The 17,997-nt window shown below is 37.3% G+C and overlaps 1 protein-coding gene, 1 long non-coding RNA gene and 1 other non-coding gene across 3 annotated transcripts; all 3 read right to left on the bottom strand.

The window, feature by feature from the left end:
• Nucleotides 1–215: 215 nt before the first annotated feature.
• On the bottom strand, nucleotides 216–894 carry LOC114304421 (uncharacterized). The gene is made up of 2 exons (XR_014327339.1): nucleotides 630–894; nucleotides 216–491 (listed from the first exon to the last, which is right to left on the bottom strand). It is a non-coding gene; the product is annotated as an uncharacterized LOC114304421 (long non-coding RNA).
• Nucleotides 895–2,448: 1,554 nt separating this feature from the next.
• Nucleotides 2,449–5,732, bottom strand: LOC114282237 (uncharacterized). Its single transcript, XR_014327340.1, has 5 exons — nucleotides 5,600–5,732; nucleotides 5,390–5,487; nucleotides 3,100–3,350; nucleotides 2,921–3,020; nucleotides 2,449–2,555 (listed from the first exon to the last, which is right to left on the bottom strand). It is a non-coding gene; the product is annotated as an uncharacterized LOC114282237 (transcript).
• A 16-nt stretch (nucleotides 5,733–5,748) lies between these two features.
• Nucleotides 5,749–7,709, bottom strand: LOC145789434 (putative aminotransferase TAT2). The gene is made up of 3 exons (XM_082865937.1): nucleotides 7,501–7,709; nucleotides 6,101–6,440; nucleotides 5,749–6,024 (listed from the first exon to the last, which is right to left on the bottom strand). The coding sequence occupies exons 2-3, from the start codon at nucleotides 6,335–6,337 to the stop codon at nucleotides 5,899–5,901; spliced, it is 363 nt and encodes a 120-aa protein (XP_082722063.1). The 5' UTR covers nucleotides 6,338–6,440; nucleotides 7,501–7,709; the 3' UTR covers nucleotides 5,749–5,898.
• Between the last annotated feature and the right edge of the window lie 10,288 nt (nucleotides 7,710–17,997).

Here is a 17,997-nt window from a genome sequence, read left to right as displayed (position 1 = left end):
GACCGTTAGATTTATAGGTGTAGGTGGCGTTTCTTAAAACGCCGTGGTATCCTTTTTTCTTTTTTTTTTTTTTAAAATTGTGCTAATTTTATGCGAATGAACTAAAAAAAATACCTCTAATAAAACTGAATAACACTAATATAAAATAATAACTCCCACTCAAATAATAAAATCATATCAAATGATAGTCCACAATCATTGTGCAAAAAAAAAAAAATCTTAATATTATTTTAATTATATTAGTCACAGTATTTGGAGCACTGAAAAAAGAATGAAATCTACAACATGGAAAACGATTACATATACTGGTCTAGCAATCAGTAGAAGACACTAGAACATTATGCTCCTTTAGACGTCTCTGAAAATGAGCCAAACGGTTTTGTAGTTGTAGAATGCCAGCAGCCTTTTGGGACAGGATTGCATTCAATCTAGATATATAATCATCCAACTGATTTCCTGGTTTGATCTGCCTCAACCAACAGGTTCATCTCCTACAAATATGAAAGAAGTATGTCAAAATCATGGATCTGCAGGCCATAGGAGTCCACAAATTGAACCTTCATTGATGAATAAATATCTGAAGATAAGCCAAAAGAGTCAAAAGATTGAACCTTTAGTAGTATCTGTACCTCATTCACTTCCAGCAAGATCTATGAAGGAGAGCTTGCCAACAACTCTCGGAGGCTTAGATTCACTGCCATCAGCTGACCTTTTAATAGCGAGCTGAAGAATGGCATGTGAACATGATGATTCCTCATTTGCACCGGTTGTGCCTGCACTTCTTGTAGCATTTCCTTTCTCTATGAGCTCCTGGATTGTCTCCACATCTGACACTTTGCACTGTTGCAAACCAACAATGCAAACTTGCTGTTTACCATCCTCTCTCATGCAAAGTTTCCTGCATAAGTAGAGAGAAATTAAAGAAGAATCCTGCAATAGATGTAATAAAGAAGAAGAAAATATCAGTGAATAAGAATCCTACAATAGATGTAATAAAGAAGAAGAAAATAAAGCAATAGGTATTCACACACAGAAAAGCAGCCAAAATCAAATTCATTTCAACAGTACACAAATTTATGTTGAACTAAGATTTGGCATAGCACTGGAAGTGTACCTGTCAAATAGAATGTCATTGGCAAGGTAAATTATATGCAATTGTCTCTCAAAATCATCCACACCAAACACCCTGTCCCTAAGTGCCTCGGCCAGAGCTGGTGCAAATGTTAGTTGTTACTCTCAAATGTGTCTCTATTTGCATAACTTTGTTGATGTTTTGCTGCAAATGTTTATTAAATTGAAGACAACTGGTAGAAGGTTGGTCTTGCTTTCATGGCACAGAAGGAAGAAAACAGTTGCTGATAAAATGAGCATATTTGAAATCTAAAGACTCAGATGAATTATGGACATGCCAAAAAGACAAGAATAAGAAATGAATGTGTTTCTAACGAGAAATGTATTATTAATTCATTACAAGAAACATGAGATGAAGTTGTTATTAGGTAAGGTATGATTATGTGCAAACAAAATAAAGACTAGTGAGTGTGAGGGACATGTGAACTGACAACGAAGGGACGGGGGCTGAGGAAAAAAAATTATACAACAAGCTGTGAACTAACTAGAAATATTGTCTAGATCAGAATATGGTAGAAGAATTATTTTTTCCATCCAGTGATTGAGAAATTATAAGTGTACTACTTACTATCTAAAGAGTAATTATTGCATTATAGATTTTGACAATGAGGTTGAACTATGTGCCTTTCAAAAATGTAATTTGCTTCTGGTAATTGTTCCCATACTCTATTTGCAAACATGGTTATCAATCATGCACAACCTATGTATGCCATAAATGGATTTTTGCTGCTAAAAATGATTTTTACTGAGGTTACATAAGAAGGGCCTTTTACCTGCTCCTTCCTGCTCAATGTTTTATAGTTTTCGTTCAAGAAGACAAAAAGGAAGAAAAAGAACAAAATTAATCATTAGGGTTGATTGGACAAAAGTGGAGATGCAATTGCCCAATTTCATTGAGAGAAAAAAAAAGAAAAAAAAAAAGAACAATAAGGATCATGAACTATAGGGCAAGCCACATTCAACTTAGTGAGTAAGCGAAGGGAAGATGTGGAAGTAGGATAAAGGTGTTATTTACCTTTTGCTTTAATAGTATTAGTACTACTGTACTACTAATACTAGTCTACTGCTGCTGCTACTATAATGTTTCGCTGTTGTGTTATAGTTTCTCACTACTGAATATATTTCAAGTCTGATTCATGCAATTCTGCACACAGGTGGTTCTTGATTTAGATGAGACTCTAGTGTGTGCTTATGAAACATCCAGTGTGTACTTATGAAACATCTAGTTTAATGGTTTTAGTTGAACTTACAACTTATTCAACGACATGGAATGCAATTACATAAGGATAAGCTACTAAAGTTATGTGTACACCCCATAGCCTGTATTGTTGGCTTAGGTTGTGTTTGGATCTTGGATTTGTGGAGGGAAAAGTGAATGAAGTAGCAGCTGCAGGACACACTTTCCAAACACCATCAACAACAACCTAAAAAGAAGTAAAAAAGTGCACAGTTACATTGGAATATCACATAAAAAACTGACAACATGCAGTTCGAAAGTGAGCCCTTAACTCATTGCTGAACATAAATGAAGAAACGATGCGGCTCAGTCAATCATGATTAGGAAAATTTTATAATTTAAAGATAATTATACTTTTGCCAAGGAATTGGTTTTTCAATGTAAAGACAATTTTTCCATATTGGTCCTAAAAGAGATGGTATCAGGAGCATTCTTTGAAGGAAATAAATTCAAAATCGAAGTCGTACAATGTTTCGTTGCGGCCATTCTATTCAACGTAAATGAGCTTAGAATCCTTGTATTAAAAACTAAAGTTAAAGGTCCGAATTATACCTCCAGCGAATTATTTATACACCTGTGCTGATAACAACCATTTCCTTGGGTCATGGAACCCCTTACAAACCCAGTCCGTACTAATGATGAGGCCATACACCTACAAGAATGAACGGAAGTTATGCCAATGCAGAATTCAAATGTGAGAATTTGAAAAAAGTTCCATAAGCATATCTCACCTTGAGCTATGTTCTCTCACCTCACCCAACATTCTGTCAGGTGCTCGCGCACTGTTCATGTCTGTGCATGATTACATGATCCATCAGAATAAGCTACATAATAAGTGCAATAGTCAGCTAATGACGACTGCCCACCTACGAAGCTAAACTGGTTCGTAGAAGATCAAATGGATATGATCCAACTGTTGTTGCACATCCCGCTAATGCTCCACTGATGTAAGAAAGATACGGACTTAAATGAATGTGATCCTCTGTATCACAAAAACCAGCAACCAGGATATGGCATGTAAGAGACCAATACTAGAAAGATCAGGCCTAATAATGTGCATATGCATAGTGTTAACTGAAGTTTTGACATTTAACATTGCACAATCAAACAGCTTATATCAGAATTTATAAGATTAGTACCACAAACAAACACAGACAATCCCCTTTGCCATGCTTCTACGATAATAAAATAGAAGCACGATGCCAAGAATCGCATTAGGCATTGCTACGGAAAATTCATCATGTAGTCATTTGGTCCCATTCCAGTGACCAAAACTACACAATACATTTAGAACACAGCCATCCATGACAAATGAGAATAATTCCTTAAATAGTTAAACAACCAAAAGCCACTTTTCAAGCTCCAATCATTAGAGATCCAATTGTATGTAGTTAATCAGAATAATAACATCAAATACAGGCAATTGCATTTAGCTGAAAATAATAATAATTAGCTGAGGAATATAGCTCCTGTTTGGAAAGTGAAAAAAAGATTGTATGTGGTAACATCTAATTATCCCAAGGAATAGATTGCCAAAGAGTGCAATATAGCTGTATCTCTGATGATGTTGTTTGAGTTGTTTAACAAACCTGTCTTGGAAGAACCAGTTGCAAATGTCTTCAATTTGTGCAACACAGTAAATTGTATGGCAGTATATGGCATAACCATGAGGAGTGCTGGGACATTGCCACACCAAAAACCCTGTAATGAGCCATCAACATGAATAAAATGTGGCAAAAATACAAGGCATTGCCAAAATACACCAAATCTGATTTTCTTATAAAAGACAGCCCAGCCAAACTTGCAAAGATACTATTGTCCACCAGAGAGCAGAATTGAAATCAATAGAGGATAAACCTAAAACAGCCTTCTTAAAGCTTTATATCTTCTCGGTGGAATATGCTATTTTCCTATATTAGCTAATACAAGTATTAATATCCAAAAACAATTCTCTTCACGCAGAGACCCAAAGAAAACCAACAATATATATAGATATATATATTGTTGTCAAAAATATAAGATACAAAATTGTAGTTTTATCAAAAGTACAACACAAGCCCTATTGTTCTACACCTATGCAGATGTAACTCAAAAGCTGGTTATTGGGTTCAGTTTAATCTAAAATTAATATCATGAATATGATCCTTCAGCAATTGGAGATGGAAAATTAACCAACCTAAACCTAGCATTACAGACTTATGTGTAGTGCTAACAGAAAACATTATTACCAGTCTACAAATGAAGGTTAAATACCCGTAATCCTTCCTCTCTAAAGATGTCCTTAGTTGCACAGTAACGGTAACATTTACCTATAGGCAGCAGTTTCATTTGTGCCCAAACAAATCCCTTTGGCTGAGTGTGCTTTTAAATTTTATAAATATATAATATTAAAAAAAACTATATTTTACATGGTCAAACACAAAACCTTCTTTTTAGTCCAGGTAATCCAAACACCACATAAAAAAAACTGCTGTCAGCTCCTCAAAAATGGATGGGAACATTGTTCAGTAGGGGGCCACAACTAAATATTTGGAGCATTGTCTAGTTGAGAAAAAAAATATAGAATATGACAATCGGATGCATATTACAATATACTGTATTGTAAAAGAAAATATAACATTACGTTTAATGGTAATTAGGCTAAGAATATAATAGCAAACTCTAATTATCATATCATGAAAGCTAACAGAGCAATCGGCAAAATAGTTACTTTGTCATCATGAAGGAACCAACCATTCTCCAATCAAATCTCACAATCTTCCACAAGTGACATCAAACCACATCAAAGAATAACCCATAATGCCCAAGTCACACTAGTGCAACCATACCGCTGCGCCAAGTCCTGTCCTACTCTTAAATATGTTCAGAATAACCCAATTTTAATTTGGTTGAGAAAGTTGTCTAGATTTTTTTTTCCTTACACTACAGGAAATACAGGTGACTTGTATCCTTAAAAATGGAAGGAGCAAGCTGCTTTTAAAGTAGAAATGCCTCATAAAATTGAGGCCTCAAGAACATTACCAGCAGCATTCATGAGAGGTTCCTCACCGCTAAATTTGGCATGCTAATTGCATAATTATAGATGAAGTCTGAGGTATTTTCTGCCCCAATATCTGCACCTAACAAGATAACCAAATTACAGTAAGCATAAAATATGAAGCTCAAGAGAAAATGAGCACTCGATCTTTGCTATATTTATAAATCATAAAAATGAAAGAATCATGGACATACCACAGCTTTTTAATCCCAAAATAAATTTCTTCACAAAAGACTCCAATAAAAGCCTCCCCAAGGATATGAAAATATTTGGTTGATGACCTAGAGAAATAATCTTTATGTCAATGATCTGTAGTAGCAGCAAAAGCTCCTTCAAGCATACAACATAAATATATGAGAATGAAGAGGCGAGTTGGCTTTACGGAATATTCAGTGCACAGACAAAACTAAAAATAAAATAAAATAAGCATTCAAAAAACTACCCAAGAAAGATGTAGAACCCAACAACCATTTATGAAAACCCCAACAACCCTTCAAGCATTAGTCAAACACTCACTCAAAAGTCCCATCGGCACAAAAGGATTAGCCCCAAAAGCAAGGAGGCCATAAACTTCATCAGCAATTACAAGAATTTTTAGCCTTTTTGCAGTTTCAGCAATCTAATTGCAATAAATCAGTTAATAGAAAACCCAATGCTTATTGTAACCATAAAACCAATTATGAAGTGAAGAATACCTTCTTCAAATGTGGATAAGTATAGACATTGCCACATGGATTCCCAGGATTTATGATTACCATTGCAGCAGTGTTATGGTCTGCAAGAGCTTCGACAGCATCAAGATCAACTTCCCAACCCTTTTTGGGAAGAAGATCAAAATGCCGAACTTCAAGATGTCTAAAAGCAGCACAAAGTTCGTAGATTGGGAACCCTGGCCTTGGAAGCAAAATATTCACTCCCGGGCGAGCTAACATTGACAATGCCACATCAATAGCTTGAGTGCAACCAGATGTGACAAAAGCATCGCCGGGTGATAACTTGTAAGGGAGATCATGTGACAAATATTCGGCAATTGCCCTGTTTAAAGAAAAAACAAACAAAATGAACATAAAAAAATCCCATTTTCAAATACCAATTCCACCATTCCAAACAACTTGTTAATGAATGCAAGCTAGTTTCATGTTTAATACCCAAGTCAGCTTCTTCTATAGAAAAAAAGTAAATTGAAATTTACTAAATATCTAAGGACTCTAGAATTATGTGAAAGATATGTTATGATGCATGAAGAATATATCAAGGTCTGAGTCTAGAAGAGTCTTATGTTAAGTATAATTAATGAAGAAAGCCACCATGAGAGAGCAGAAATGAAAAGCTTAACAAGGTTTATTGTAAGAAAAAATTCAGTCACAATACAAAATTTTCCAACAGTAATACAGAACTAGCCCAAAATTTCAAACATCTTCTGTCTCTTTCCTTACGGACCACATTTCAGCAGATTGATTTTTTTGGGTGAAGGAGGAAAGAGCTTTCTCCTTTCCTTTCCCTACTCTCCTCCTTAATCTTTTCTATCATATGGAGGAAACCTTCCCTTCCCTTTCTATCACAAGGCTAGATTAAGAAATCCCAGTCTAGCAATTCAACAGCAAGTATTAGAGAGAGGGGAATAGATACATTCATAATTGGTATGAAATTAATAAACAGAGGACAAATAATTGGTATGAAATTATTTTTGCATTAATTAATGCCGAACCCAGCATAAAATTTTAGATTAAGAAATTATTGTTTCGAATGAAAATTTTTAATGAGAAATTTCAAATCATAAACATATATTTTCGAATGAGAAATCTCAGATCTGAAACATGTGTTTTTGAATAAGAAATTCCAGATCTCAAACATATTTTTGAATGAGAAATCTCAGATCCGAAACATATGTTTTTGAATAAGAAATCTCAAATCCCAAACATATTTTTGAATGAGAAATCTCAGATCTGAAACTTAAGTTTTGAATGAGAAATCTCAGATCTGAAATCTTAAACTTCTGTAAACCCTAGGAGAAGAATCACCGGAAGGAAAAGCTTGAGAGAGAGAGAGAGAGAGAGAAGAATACGAAATTGAGATTGTAGACGATGGTGCTCACCTTAGTCAACGGTGGTGATGGTGGTGGCGGTGGAGCTTCAAAATCGAGAGAGAGAGAGCTTCGAAATCGAAATCACTTTGAGATTGGATCTGAGATGAAACCGAGCTGAAGAAGGTTGAATCTTAATCTTTGAGACTGAAGGGTTTAGAGAGAGAGAGAGAGCGATCGAGTGAGTGAGAGATTTGAGGGATCGAGTGAGTGAGTGAGTGAGTGAGAGATCTGAGATGAAACCGAACTGAAGGTTTCCAGATTCAAAATGAGGGCCTGAAGAGAGAGACAGTGAGAACGGTTCTGATAGCAGAGCTAAGAGAGAGACATGTGAAGGCGTTAAAAAATGACTTCTATTCCTTAAACGGTACCGTTTTAATTAAAATAAAAGGTGACGTTTATAAAACGTCGTTAAAGGTTAGAAACAGTGGTGTTTATAAAAATGTCGCTAAATAAACGCCGTTAAATTCTATATTTCTTGTAGTGGGGGGTGAATGCATTTGCCCGCAATGGACTGGGAGGAGGGGTCACGGTCAGCACAGTCGTGCCCGCGGTATAGGTGGTTACGCCCCCCACCAGTTTTTCTGAGAGTTTGCGGCTGTGATATATGTGATCACGTAAGCGATGGGCTTATTATATAACCTGTTGATTTGTTACAATTCAACCATCCCCACCATTATGGTTGATCCTCTCCTTTTTGACAGTATCATTGAGATATTTTTTTTATGCTATTTGCCAATTTACAGAATGTATAAAATAAACGCTAGAAGATGGTAAATATTGGTTCTGAGATGGGAAATTTGCATATGGCATGTAGAGGATTATGGTTAAATAATTCATATCTAATTCATAAAGAACTATGTTTCCTCCTGTATTCTTTTCTTATTTTTTAATGTTATTTTTGATATGTCAACAGAAAGAATAATATAATTTTGTCCAAAATTTTGTTATTGTAATGAAAAATCTTGTTATTTTTATTTGAGTGTTGCTGCACCAAAAAAATAAAAAAAATAAAAAATAAAATCTGTATAGTAATTTTTTATAATTATCTCATTGAATTATAATTTTCACAATTATTAATTGCTTTAATTTTATATTCCCACATAATGGAAAGCCCAAACCACAGTCAAAGGCCCCTCAAAAAAACAATTCAACTAATTACCAAATAATAAAAAAAAGAGATTGATGTTTAATTATTAATTGGACAATCTATATTGCAGTTAATAAATTATTTATTGAAAATGATATGATAGATAAATTTGATTATACAAGCCTACTTAATAATTTTGTTGTTAAAAATGTAAGAAAAGTAATCCTACTTAGCACTTTAGCCTTAATAAAAGTTTTGCAAAGCACATGCAATTATATATATATATGTAGAAGGACAAGGGGTGGTCAGTTTTACATTATTAATCCATGCCAAAATGAAGTTTTAAAAGTACCAAATTTGTGTTCTCCTTCTAGGAACTCGCAGTGCCCCCATTTAGTACCAGATGCCCAAAGTAAGCCCCTTTTTTTCCTTCATCTTTCACATCATACAGTTTTCTACTGTTTGTAAACTCGTATGTATGAGGATTTATATCCCCTCCACTTGGACTCTTAAGTGCAATATTCCTGAAGTATGAATCATATCTGGTGCTCTCAATTAGAAAATGACCTCCCCTCATTGTGGGTTTAGGAGTGCCTGATGGACTAAATACCTCTCCTCCCCATTCAGCATGTGAAGCTAAGTTTGCTCATCTGCTGCCAAGTATTCTCTTTGGCCAAAATCCAACATTGGTATTCGCAACTCCAAGCCACCAGTTTCCATTAGCTAGGTCCTATATATTTTTACATGGATATCAAAATTGAATAATTCAACAGAAGAACGCAAATTCTATTTCTTTACCACTAATTGTTAGGCAATCTTCACTGTATTTAAATTAATTAAATTCTGTTGTGTACTAAACAACAACCAGAATATAAAGAAATAAAGAAAAGGAGAGAATATGTTTGATTACAAAAATCAAACTTGAAATAAAAATATATAAATAAAAAATAGATTTTATTTTGTTACAAAAACAAAATTAAAATCTGAATAAATAAACAAATAAAAACAACACTGAAAGTAAATTAAATAACTTACTTGATTTAATTTCTTCGAATTATTTTTCTGATCAAGTCCAGTGTTTGACACTGTGTCCTTAAGACAGATTCGTCCTCTCCACGGTGCTTTCAGAATTTGGACGTCTATCTCCCAGGATGAAATGATCTACCGCAAAGAATAGCAGCACTACTAATTGTTTGCCTTACGAACACACTAAGTGTTTACACTCTTTCTTTCGGAAATAAAATGCAGCAAGATGAAGAATAGAATTAGCAGAGGTGAAATACGAAATTTCTGAATGCAAAATATCAAATGAGGGTGGTCCTATTTATAGATGTGAAGGTGACCCTTGATTTTGAATTGAACAGGTATGTGGCTCTTGGTTTTGAATTGAACAGGTATGATACCTGTTGGGTTTTGAATTTCAAACAGATTCAACAATTCAAACAGATAGCAATTACGGGAAGGGCCCTGTTTGGGTGTGCACTAATTTCAAAACAGTTTATTTCTGTTTGAAAACGGGAAGGGCCCTGTTTGGATGAACAAAAAATCCAAACAAATTTAATTTGAATTCTGGATTTTATTTTAATAAAAAATAAAATTAAATTCAAATGTTTTTTGCCCAAAAAGATTAGAAGCCCAACCCAACCACACACCACGCACCCGCGCCCAAGCCCAGGCCCAGCCCGGCCGACCGGACGGACGGCGGCGGCGGCGCGCGTGTGTGGTGATTTTTGGGTCCAATGGGTCTAGCCCATTTTGCCCATAACCTCTCCCTCTAAAACACTTGGGTACCCCTTGGGGCACACCCCAAGTATCTCACCCTAAGCCTTATAAACCTTTTCAAAACTTCCCGCCAAATCAATGTGGGACAAGCCAATTTACAACCTTAAGGAATTTCCACCAAAACTCCATTTCCATGGAGCACACTTTGGCTTCAATTTCCCATTCACTCGGTAATGGTTTTGAGCAACCAAATATACCACGTGAATCACAACGCGGCATAGAACGCGTTACCACTTTGACCCGAGTAAATCGACACTCGGGGCCCACCTAAAAAATAGACCGAACTTAGGAAAAAATTCTGGTTTTATCTAGAATTTTATAACCATTTCCAACACTAATTACTTAATTATGATTTTTGTTTCATAATTATTGGAGTAATAATTATTTGACACAATGGTAACATGACTTGGGAACTTGTGATCTGCCAATATAGTGGTTTAGGTGTGGACTTCATGTATATTAAGAGTTTTCAAATTTTATCTGCAAGATGTAGATTTCCACCTCAACCAGTGTCCCTCCACGTATAGAGACCTTTCCAATTGCTGAACCAAGAGGTATATCTGTATCCACAATCACAAATCCAGGACAATTTGTATTGAAACAATGAGATTGACCTGCATGTTTCGTAGAGAAACATATAAGAATGTATTGTAAGAGCTACTAAGAAATATAGTCAATTAAGTAATATGCACTCAAAAGTAGTGATACTTACATTTGTATATATGAATAGTCGAGTACGTGCGTCACGAAACAGAGATGGATCCACCTGAGACAAACCAAAAACATAATAAAAACAAATGCTTTTGCCTCTGTGAAGCTAGGGTTTGTCTCCTGGGTCTCTTATACTCTCTGTATATCTTGCGCTGCTGCACGTACGACTCCCTCGCCAGCTTCTGTAGAAGCTGGCTACACATCACCAATGGGTGCAGTACAATCATTTGATACCACCTCCGGCAAACCTTTACATACGACACTAATCTGTGAAATGCCATCATCCGCTGTATTATTGTCATGGTCTATTTCTCAGCGTCACCCTCGCCCTCTACTTACACCACAACGGCCACCACAACCTCTACCCCTACCTATCCCTCTGGTATGTGTACGGACCTGGCCCTCCCCCTCCCCGTTAATGCGGAAGTCATGGGTAATTAGTGGATCAACATGGTAGGTGAAGATTATATGTGGTCTAGGAGATGATGGTGGGGTAAGAGATGATGGTACCGTGAAAGAGTCGGGTGAGGTCAATGTCGACGCAGAGGGAATCATAGTAGACAGACATGTAGTAGACAGTCATGCCAAGGGAGTCATCGGGGTAGCAACCGCTGTCCTATATGGGGGTGGTGACCAGGAGGGGTCCAATATATGGCCATGGTATGTGGAAGTATGTTCGGACATTAGAGGATCAACCTTAGGGGCAAACTGGGATGTGTAATTGGTACATTCAGGTGGGTGTAGACACCCCATTTTTGACCACCCTTAAGACTTGGGCGCAACTGATTGTTTACTTGGTGATAAAAGTTGTGTAGTGCAAAGATTTGATTTCTTCGGCAAAAAGAGCTCTAAATCCTAACATCACACCCTATTTTGGACCAAAGCCTTTTGACCAAAAAGATTTTAGACCTTAAAACTCTATCTTTGAAAACATTTTTGAAAATGCTTCTACGATGTTCCAAGGCTCGCATTTCGTTAAATGTTGCGCTTTTTTGTAAACCGAGCAAGGTCGAAGTGGAATAAATGAAGGAAAGGTGAATTCTTTAAAAAAAATCTTTAAAACATCTTGTTTAGAGGTTTGGAGTTGAAGAAAAGAAGAGGAGAGGGAAGAAACCAAGTTGGGGAAGAAGATGGGCATGAATCGTTGAGAGAGGGTCAAGTAGCCCTCGCTAAATTGGGCCTATCCATTTGTACACTTGGATTTCGGCTATGAGTCTACCACCATTGGAAAGTGGACTTCCGAAACTTCATTTTTCACTCAAGAATCTCCTTAAGCCGAGGTCAGATGAGGGAGATATGGTTGGTTAAAGTTAGGCATCAATCCGATTGAGCTAAAACTGAGTAGTCTTCACTAAAAGAGAAATATCTCTTAGAACATTTTGAATGTTGATGTCAGGCTGCCACAATTGGAAAGATGACTTATGGGGCTTCAATTTAGACACAAGAATTACCTGAAAAGAAGTCCAGATGAAGGAGATATGCCTGATTGAAGTCGGGGCCAGAACCAGTTTTTGCTGTCGGCCTCTGGGGGAGTGTGCCGGCCACAAATGGAGCTTGCCGGCCATAGGTCGGCCAGAAATGATCCTTGTCGGCCACCAATGTGGCCGGTAGGCCACAAATGTCCAGAAAGCCCAGAATTTGCAGATATTTCTCCTCCAGCTGTCCTGCATTGCTCCAGATATTTCTATCTTGATATTTTCGACCAAGGCTTGTATTTTTTCTATATATAGAGGCCATATCTCTCATATTGCAAAGTTAGAAAGTTTGGAAGCCTCTCTCTCTAAAATCTCTCTCTCTCTCTCTATAATCCTTTGTCTCTAGACTTCTCTCTCTCTTGCTCTTTTGTGCATAGAAGTAGAGATACACCTCTCCTTTGCCTAGACATCCTTAACCAAAGTTGCATATCTTTGGGCTGAGGTCCCTTGGAACCTATTTTGGACTGTTGGAAGGGTGGTTTTGGCTCAGAATTTGGATTGTTTGTTGCTGTGCTTCAAAGGTATAAGGCTTACCCCTTTTAAGCTTTGTTTTAATCAATTGCTTGGCCATCTTTTTACACTGTTTTGACCTGGTTTTTTAACCATAAAAAACTCTATTTTTAAGGTTCCAAAATGATGGTTTGAGCCTTTGTGAGTTAGGGGGTTGTCCCCCTTTTTGCTTTTTAGCTTGTCAAGCTTTTTGCACCATTTCTCATCACCTTCAAATCAAACTTTTTGGACCCTTTTACCACTAAAACTCAGAGGTTTTTTAGTGACAAAAATCATGTTTTGAGGTTCAAAATAGGAGGGGGTGGCCTCCCCTCCTTGTGTCTTGTTGCATGTGTAGATGGCCTAGCATGTGAGCATGTTTTTCTATCATTTTGAAACTTGATCTCAGCATGTTTTTGCTACTGATTTAGCATGCTTTAGCTTTGTTTTGAGTGATCTTGGTCATATGAGACTTGTTATGCATGGTTGTAGTGCAAATGGCTTCGCTAGCTTTATGTTCTAAGGCCTCTAACATGTTGTGCATTTGTTGATTACATGTTTTAGCATCATTTCACATGTGATTTCAGTGCACTTAGCTCTGTCACACTCTCATATATTTCACTATTTCATTGCTTTTGAGAGTTGTGCCTTGAGCCTTGTTTGTGGCCTAACATGTGAGCATGTTTTTCTTGCCTTTTGTGCTATCATCTCAGCATGTTTTAGTCACTGTTTTGGCATGTTTAAGCTCTATCCAGAGCTGGTTTGATCATTTGAGCTGGATATTGCTTGCCTCTAGTATAGTGCTCTTCACTAACTTTGATGTTTTGGCTTTTGAACATGTTGTACATGAGTTGATTGCATGTTGTAGTACTATTTTCCATGCCATTTACCACTGAAATTCTGCAACCACCCTTATTTCTTCATTTTTCCATTTGTTTTGAGGGTTGGTTAGCCTTAGGGTTGTGTTTAAGCTTATAGAGCTTGTGCGCAATGGCTTTAACCCTCTTTTGAGGGTTCCTCCTAGCCAAAGGCATGATCTCTCTCATGTCTTAAACCATCCTTTGGTTGGCTCCTCTCTCATTAGAGGACAATCATTTTGGACTTAATCGGTTAAAGGATTAATCAGTAATGTAAAATGTGTAAACAAAATGAGAAAAGTAAAACATGAACAAGATAAGCATTTGTGTTGCATTGCACGTGTTTGGATCGGACGTTAATCCAAACACGAGAAATGTGAGACGTTTCATACTCAAAGTGATGAAACGTGTCACATTTCTTGGTCGCCATCACCCTTGATCATGCATGATAGGGTGGTGGTCCTTTGAGTCTTATTTGTGCATTCATTAACTTGTACAAGCTTGACTCTTTGGCCATCATGCATGAAAAATGCTTGATTGATGGCTTGAGAGCCGAGTATTACACTCATTTGAGCTTGAAAAATGATAAGGAGGGTAATGGTACATATATTGTTTGAGAATACACTGCTTTGCCTCTGTTTGCTCTCCATTGCAGTAAAAAGGAGAATTCTAGGGAAAGGGTGACCGACCGCCACAAACAGTGGCCGACAGCCACCTATGGTAGCCGACCGGCCATTAGTGGAAAAGTTGTTCAAAGTGTTCCTAAGGTGGAGCAGAAGCAATTTGTTATTCGGTGCATTGTTCAGAGATCAAAGCAAAGTGCAAACAGAGGCATCCAAAGGCAAGGCGATGGATTTTTGAAAGGAAGCCAACCGAGCATGCATGCGTCCCTCACCCTCGAGGCCATTTAAATTGTTTCAATTAGTTAGCGTAGCTATTTATTCAATTCAAGTTTTGTAATATTTTTATTAGCTTAGCATAGCTAGTTTTAATTCGGTTTGTAATTAATTAGTTAGAATCGTTAATTAGTTGGTTTATAATAATTAGCTTAGCATAGATTAGCTTAGCTTATTTATTCGGACCCTCCTTTGCAAGGGCGCAATGTTGTAATAAGTGTGCTTGTGTGTGTGCATGTCTTCCAACCCCACTTCTTTCTCCCTTTTACTTAACCGCTTTCGATAGTTAGCTTAGGGTATGTTTCAATTGGCATACCTTATGCTTGCATGTTTGCATCATTCATATGTCTTGCATGCACCGGGCTCGGCGTATCATTCAAACTGCATTGTATTTCGATACGCTTATTTAAATACGTGTATCAAATTGTTGCATTCATATGCCATCTTACGTAGCTGAGCCTATTTAGTTACATTATTGCATGTGTTGCATTAGGCATTTTTGCATAGTTAGGATCATGCATTATTTCTAACTACCTTTTGTTTTAGCTCGTAGTACTCGGTAGGTTTTACACTTTAGCATACTTGCACGAGTGTGAGTCATGCCATGTTTAGCATGCTTTCCATGAGACTATTTGCTTACTTAATTAACTACATGAATACCTGCGGATGAAGATTTTGTTGTTTGAATTGGGACAATTCGATGATTGTGAGTTTTAAGCCCACTTTTCGAAGTGGCAAATCATGTTTTTAAGCCCACTTAAGGGTGACAAATCCGTGCTTTAGCCCAGTTGCGAGTGGCACTTTCAAACCATTTTCGAAAACAAACATGAGTCGATTTGCTCTAAGTCTTGTGATTTAGTCTATACTTGTGTGTGTGCGTCACATAGTAAAGTTAGATTAATAACCGGATAAGAACAAAAGATTTAAAAAACATCACATCATGCTTAGTAGAGGCCGATTCTATGATCGGGCGAGCGGGGGTGCTAATTTCAAGACCTTCCCCTCTCGTACCCAAGTTCCCGAGCTGAGGCAACTTTGGTGATGACGGACACGTGGCCTTTGGCACAAGTCAGGGTTTCCTAAATTTTTCAAAAACAAAATATTTAGGTGGCGACTCTGTAATCTGGCAAAGCAGTCCAGTTTTGGCATTATTTGATTCAAAAATGATTTTCCAAAATGATTTTCTGGATTGGATTCTTTGGTGTTTATCAGTCTCGCATTATACTTTGTGAGATTAGATTCAGAACCGTGATAGGAGTCCAAACTGTAGGAGACCAATTCGTGCCTCTCTGGAAGGGGGGCGCGCGAAGAAAGGCGAGTCCACAGTTTCTGGCGACTCTGCTGGGGATTTAGAGAACTTGCGCGAAGAAAGTCGAGTCCACAGTAGGGAAGTCTGCGGTGTATGCATTGCTATAGATGGACCATGAGGGGACAGACCCATGGAAGGCCCCTCACCAAAGTGTTCCATATCGAAATTGTCTGATTGATGTGCATGACGTGGGGTAGGATGCGGTGGAGGGATTGATGTCGATGGCTCAGTGGATGGCATATTCGGGTACGGCATTGATGTCGCTGTAATAGCTACTTCCATATAAGGATCCTCGCCAAAGTGGCCGAAATCTAGTCAGTCATGTCGGTGTGCCTGTTGCAAACCATCGTACAATAACTTCCGTACCTCGGCAATGGCATCCAATGCCTCTCTACCATTGCGTGTAATATGGGCAGCGTCTGCCAGGTGATATGCCCTCGCAACTCTACGAATCTGTAATGTCATGGTAGCTGTGTTACGTAACCATCAATGCCAAATAACAAACATACACAAACTTAAGCAAATGTTGTTTTGGAGAATATATAGAACTTACTAATCCCTTTAAACTACCCCCGATGCCTTGGTATTGTAACATGCCCGGGGGGTACCCGCACGCGTTAAACAGTTCGGACTCCCGAGATCTCTTTGATCTAGCCTTACGAGTGCAATGTGAAACATAGATGAGAGTCCAGATTTGAAAACTTTTATTGAAAATTCATTTTATTTGTAATTTTGTCAACAATAGACTGAGTCATCAGATCTCAGAGTTGCCACCTAATATTTGGGAAATTAGGAAACCCATGACTCGTGCGAAGGCTACTGTTCGTCGTAACCAAAGATGCTTGGCTCGGAACTTTAGGTATGAGAGGGGAAGGTCAATAATGAGCACCCCCGCTCACCCGATCAAAGATCGACCTCTACTAAACCATGATATGACTTTTATTTTCTTTATATGTTCATATTCTGATTAGTTAGTAAACCCTAAAATTTACTATGTGAAGCATACGAGTATAGACTAGTTTGCTCAAATTGAAACAATTCAATTTCATGTTCGTTTTTTGAAAAAGGGTTTGAATTTGTCACCTCAAGTGGGCTTAGAGTTTGTGAATTTGCCACCACAAAGCGGACTTAAACGTACATTCATCGAATTATTCCAATTCAAGCAACAAGCCTTCATCTACAAACATTCAAACAGTTTATCATTTAAGCAATTAGCCTCATGGTAGAATGCTAAACATAATAAGAAAATTATGTACAAGCAGGATGCTAAAGCATAAAAACTCACATATTTACCGACGCCCCTCGAACAGTTACAAAACAAAGTTAGCAAAATATGCATAATCTTATGTACTAATTCCTAATGCAATTCACTCATGAGATGCACTAAAGATTCGACTTCTGAAATATGACATGTGAATCATCTCAAGAACATGAGGTAGCACATAGAATCACGAAAGAATTGATTAAATCCACACATGTAAATTTAGCCGAATCTTAATGCATGAAACATGGATGCAAAACATGGATATGCATGGCATGTCAAATATATGCATATGTATAATTAGGGAAAGTGATTAAAAAATGTTATAAAAAGGAGCGGGATGGAGAGATTATTACAACATATAAATTATTACATATTCAAATGAGAGAGAGAGACAGAGGAGGGAATAATAAAATAAAATAAAACCTCACAAACACTCGAAAGAAAAAAGATAAAGAACTTAATCACTGGCACAATCCACTCTGTTTCTCCACTGGAAATTGGACCCGCCAAGTAAGCCCAAATTATGAAACCCAACGTTTCAAACCCCCAACCACTCAGTCCATGTAAACTCATCTTCAATGGAGGCCTCACTACAGGAAATATAACTTTTAACGACGTTTATTTAACGACGTTTTA

This window comes from Camellia sinensis, chromosome 4, assembly GCF_055761805.1.
Source record: "Camellia sinensis isolate YWXY chromosome 4, ASM5576180v1, whole genome shotgun sequence".
NCBI lineage: Eukaryota > Viridiplantae > Streptophyta > Magnoliopsida > Ericales > Theaceae > Camellia > Camellia sinensis.
Note: the sequence above shows the minus strand (reverse complement) of the source record. Positions and strands in the feature narration are given on the sequence as shown.

What these genes read in the sequence shown, in the direction of transcription:
- LOC145789434 (XM_082865937.1), bottom strand. Translation starts at nt 6,337, where the DNA reads ATGTTAGCTCGCCCGGGAGTGAATATTTTGCTTCCAAGGCCAGGGTTC. An exon ending in CTTATCCACATTTGAAGAAG is followed by an intron (nt 6,025 to 6,100) that starts GTATTCTTCACT and finishes TATTGCAATTAG; the next exon opens with ATTGCTGAAACTGCAAAAAG.